Raw genomic sequence first — 5443 nt, 5'->3', positions numbered from 1 at the left:
AGATTGAAATATATCTTATTAAGGTTAGCCTATAAATCTTGCAAGCTTGGGCCCCCTTGGGTTATTTTACAAGGTTTGTCTCACTGTGTTAAGGTTACTGTAGCCCTAATATTCTAATTTTAGTGATTTTAAGCTGTTGAAAACATGAAAAATGGTGTATTATTAGTGAACGTTTAGTATTACAACTAACTCATTTCTTTATAATATAATTGCATGATTTCCATGTATTTTTCATTTATATATATTGTTATAATATGCACTGAAAGTCATTGGAAATCATAGGTTAGGTTATATAGTTCCCAAGAAGTATAATTGTATGGCATTTTTATACCATTTTTCTTATCAAAATTCTTGGCCAGCATTTTTAATTGTCTAGGTTTTTTCTCAATGCTTTATGGCAGTTCTTAGCTTGTATTTTTCAATATGCAGGTATGTAACCTAGGCCTCTATTCTTGTTGGATTATTAGCTGGGTTAAAGACTAATTTCCCTGAAAAATTAACAGTATAGTCATTCAAAGCACATAAAAAACTAGGCAAACATTAATTTTTTTTTATATATATATAAAAGATTGCCAGTGACCATAATGTAAAAAGCACCCAATTGAATTTGCATGCCCTCAAATGTATTTTCAAATAAATTTATCTTCTCTTCCCTATAATGGCTTACTTGTACTAGCTTATGCCACATATAATATTCTAACTGGTAATAACTTGTGTATCATATGGAAATGTTAAGTACATTTATTCTAAATAAACCTAAAATTTTCTAATCAGATGATGTCCAAAGAAAATCTGGAACTCTAAAGTCGACTTTTCAGCGGGAATTACAGAAAAATCCAAAGCACATCAAGTGGGTCAGCTGGTTCCGTGGAGCCGAAATGGGAGTATTTCAAGAGCTGCTGCTCCTTTATGATACCAGTGAACAGTTGCACTCCCAGAAGGACATCATTTGATACCTCTGAACCACAGGTAGTTCTTATACTTTCTTTCATTAAGTAAGGAGAGTGATCTCACTTTATCAATAAGTGAATAGATTCAACTAGTTTGTGTAGGTATATATATTATGCATATGTTTGCCCTCCAAAATATATCGTCAGGTTACCAGACATACTGGTTTTGGAAAATTTTTAAGAAAAAAATGATAAACATACTTTTCTAATAGGATTTTAGAATTTTACGTTTTCTTTTTTCTAATGAGAAACATGGTTTAAGAGCTAGTTGACTGAATTTTGCCTTTATTTTCTAGTAAAAAGAAATATGTATATACATATATGTATCTGCAGCAAAGTGCTCTATTTTTTAGCTCTTCCTCTAAATCACTATATTGTAGGTCACACACTATAATTACTCTGTACTATAAAATTCAATTAGCATTGCATCATAGATTTGTTTAGCTCTTTGCTCCTTTATTTTGATATACCTTGTAATAGTCATGTTATAATTTTTATGTCTACCTATAATTTTTGGCCACTGATGATTTTGGATAGGAACATTTAAATGTGCTGTAAATAAAAATGGACTTTATGAAAAATTTCTTATTGTTATAAATTTTCTTACAGGAACCAGAGACTATAGTGCTTTCCATATCAAGTGAAAACTATGAAGAGGGAACATCCAATAGTAATTGGGGTGAGAGTGATGGTGCACAACCACAAGTATGCAACATCCCAGACCTAACGCATAGTGACAATTATTTTGATGGAACCCATGCATCTACTCCATCCTCCTCCTCTTCCATTTTCCAGAGATCAGATACAAGGGTAAAAAAGAGGAGGAAATTACAATGCTCAGCAGAAGGTGAACGTTTTGACAATATTTTGGATAAAGTTGATTCTATACTGAATCAACCAGATCCATCATGTGATCCTTTTATTAAAGCAGCCACAAATGCTATAGCAGGTTTCATGGCCCCCTTGTCTAAAAAAGATAAGAAAGCTGTGTACTTAAGGATTATTAAAGTTTTGCAAGAATATCCTATTGATTTTGATAATTTAGATGATTAGTTTTTTGTCTTGTTAGTTTTGTATTAATAGTCCTAATAATTTAAAAATTATGTATAGTTTTGTTTAAAGATTCTATCAACTTACACCTCTTTTAATTATGAAGTATTAAAATAACACAATGCATTGAACAGTAGAATAGTTAAACTTTAGTTATATTGTTTGGTCTTTTTGTTTTCTTTTAACTTTTGCAAATAACTGTAGCCTCAGATGAAGGCATTTATATTGGTTGTTCTGTGATAGTAGTGACACACTTATTTGAGACTAAAATTCTCTGTGTATAATTAACTTGTTTTAACAGTACTGCAATATTACTACACAATAATGAACTGTCCAAAAGTCTAAAATAAGATTTCAAAGCAAAAAATTTATTTTTATTTTTGTGTCAGTCTTCCTGCATTTTGTTCTCTCGCTGCTTGCAATATTTCACTACCATTCTTAAATTTAACATCCAGATATATTTCAAATAAACTTTTTCAGTACTAAGATATATATATTTTTCTCAAATAAGCCAAATTATATACAGTTTTGTTTGAAGATTCTATCAACATACACCTCTTTTAATTATGTAGTATTAAAATAACAATGCATTGAACAGTAGAATAGGAAAACTTTAGTTATAATGTTTGGTCTTTTTGTTTTCTTTTAATTTTTGCAAATAACTGTAGCCTTTTATATTGGTTGTTCTGTGATAGTTGTGACACTTATTTGAAACTCTAAATTTCATGCATGACACTTACCTGGCAGGTATATATATATAGCTGTATTTTCTGAAGTCCGACAGAATTTAAAAAACTTCCGACACACGCAGTGGTCGGCCAGGTGGTTAGTACCCATTCCCGCCGCTGGGAGGCGGGTATCAGGAACCATTCCCATTTTCTATTCATAAATTTTCTGTCGCCGGTACTGAAAACACCTGTTTTCAGTACCTCCGGCTTAGGATTTTGGAAACTTCATTTGCCGCTAAGTATCCTAATTGTCTTTTAATTTATTTACTTGGATTTGTGGCTAGGCATACGCTATCTTAAATTGATTTGAATTTGATTCATTTTTGCATAAGATATCTGAATCTAGTTAGGCTAGTTTCAGAGGGTGTTGTCTGCAAAGATAGGGTGTGGCTACCGAAAGCTTCGGTAGTTCCGCACTTGGGGGGCGCAATTAATCAGTAAACATGTCTATTTCTGTAAGGAAAAAGTATGATTCGTATGTACGCAATTAATCAGTAAACGTGTCTAATTCCGTAAGGAAAAAGTTTGTTTAGTATGTACGCAATTAATCAATTACGAAAGTCAGGGTAGTGATACTGCTAACCTTCCGGTAGACTTTATTTTGCCTAACGCTGTAGTATGGCCTACGGGTTATGACTATGTCTGCGAGAGGTGATCGCTCTCCTTCATTGTTGTGAAGAGTTCTACTTCTGTTTTTGTTACGCCTAACCCTGTAATGTTGCCTTCGGGCCCTAAAACAGTGTCTGTAGAGGTTATTGCCCTTTCTCTTATACTATTTCGATTCGTAACTTAGAATCGAAAGTGTTTGCTTTAGATAGATGCAATAGTGAAGTGCGGCTAAGTGCAGTGACAGTGCCCCTTGTGTAGTGGAGGGTGTGTCAGATCGGCCTTATAAACGCCTCTAGGTCTAGACCTCTGTCGAACTCCCAGAACCAAGGAGAGGGCAGTCGGAAAGCACAAAGGAGGGTTACAGGGAACCCCACCGATCTGCGCGTCCTTCGGCAGTTTCTGATGAAAGAATCCCCAGACTGCCAAAGTGCTTGCACATGCACGAATCCTGAAGGATTGTTCTTTCGTCCTCCCCGCACAAGGGTTGGAGCTCTCGGAAGGACTCGCGCCCTCTAAGAAGCTTTATAGAAGAGGACGCTTCACGTCCCTTCTCCCTCGTTATGTGTTTCAGTGAGAAGTAAGAAGGCGAAAGTTGCCTGATCACATGTACTTCTTTCCACCAAGAAATAGGAAAAAGAAGGCAGTTTCTCTTGCTTGTTTTGACGCCTGTCAGGAACGTGACGCTTTTCTGCACGCTTATTTGGACGATCGGCTTGAACAGGACGCTCGGATGGACGCACTCACCATGAACGCCGATGGACGCCACTCACCAGTGAACGCGAGCGTCCTCGCCAGTGGCCGCCGAGCGCGCACCAGGACGCCGAGCGTCCTCGCCAGTGGACGCATGAGCGTCCTCGTCAGTGGACGCCGAGGCGCGCACCAGGGACGCCGAGCGTCCTCGCCAGTGGAGCGCCGAGCGCGCACCAGAACGTTTCTGTTGAACTCTTCAAGCTCTTGTTTAAGATTTGAGCCTCAAGAAAGTGAACAGAACTTCATCTTCGAAACCCAGCAAAGACCTCGGTTTCGTGAATTCAAGAGGTCTCTGTCAATATTATAATTGCTTTTCGCAAAGGTGGATGGAGTTTAAGACAAAGCTCAAGGGAAGATCTCGTTTTCTCTACCTCAGTCAAGACTTTGAGATAAGACAGTTACGGGGTTATTAAAGTAAAGGCTCGACGTCCTGAACGTCAGGATTTTCGGCAACGTTCAGTAGGATTCTTGCAAAGGCACCTCATCAAAAAGGACGCTCTTCAGGAAAGCGCAAGACAGGACTTCCTTTGCCATACTGCCCAATAAATTTAAAAGGCTTTTTTAGACTCCATATGAAAGGGTTTTTCAGATGATAGATTTTGTTAGTTTCTAGTCGAGACTTCCATGCCGATTGAGCATCGTCGTTCTACCTACCGTAAGCCCAGTCTCTTAACAGGATTCTTGTCCCTTCCTTGTTTGAGACGGGAATCGAAAAATAAAAGGCTCGACTTCCTGGATTACGTTTTGTCAATTCAGTGACTTTCCCCCATTGACAATATACTATCGTTTTGTCAAGTAAGTGGGCTCTCCCTCATTGACAAAATATCTCTCTGTACCGTTAATGGGGTTAGTTCTCATTGACAAAATATCATTAACTTGATAATTGCGTAACGCGAAATAAGTGGACAAAGGTTCGGAAGCGCTCTCCTTCCTTCCTCATTCGCAGACTCGTACAAGAAATAGACTTGTAGACTACGTCAATGAACGCTTATGTCCAGTATCGTAAGAAGCTTGAGCTGTCTGCTTCGATTCTCTAAGTTTTGTTCATGAAACTTGCCTGTCAGTATGTATGTAGCTGTATTTCCGAATTCAGCTATATATATGTCTGCCAGGTAAGTATGAACAAACTTTATTGTGATATAATAAAATTTTTTTGCCTTGCGTTATTTTACTACTGGTTGGTTCAAGTCATACACGCTTGCTGTAGTTACCTCTTCGGATGGCAACCGAGAGGTCTATTGTCTACTATTTTAAGGACATTTAAATCGTCACTCCCTGCAGCCTTCCAGGAGTTTCCGATTTTTCTTTTACCGTTGTATGGTAGTGTTCTGACGACACAAACGCATCTATATATTT

General features: G+C 37.4%; 1 protein-coding gene across 1 annotated transcript; it reads left to right on the top strand.

The window, feature by feature from the left end:
- Nucleotides 1-779: 779 nt before the first annotated feature.
- LOC135216902 (uncharacterized) lies at nucleotides 780-2813 on the top strand. Its single transcript, XM_064252440.1, has 2 exons — nucleotides 780-969; nucleotides 1560-2813. The coding sequence occupies exons 1-2, from the start codon at nucleotides 910-912 to the stop codon at nucleotides 2001-2003; spliced, it is 504 nt and encodes a 167-aa protein (XP_064108510.1). The 5' UTR covers nucleotides 780-909; the 3' UTR covers nucleotides 2004-2813.
- Nucleotides 2814-5443: the final 2630 nt, after the last annotated feature.

Source organism: Macrobrachium nipponense, chromosome 6, assembly GCF_015104395.2.
Source record: "Macrobrachium nipponense isolate FS-2020 chromosome 6, ASM1510439v2, whole genome shotgun sequence".
NCBI lineage: Eukaryota > Metazoa > Arthropoda > Malacostraca > Decapoda > Palaemonidae > Macrobrachium > Macrobrachium nipponense.
This window is presented reverse-complemented; position numbering and strand designations above follow the sequence as displayed.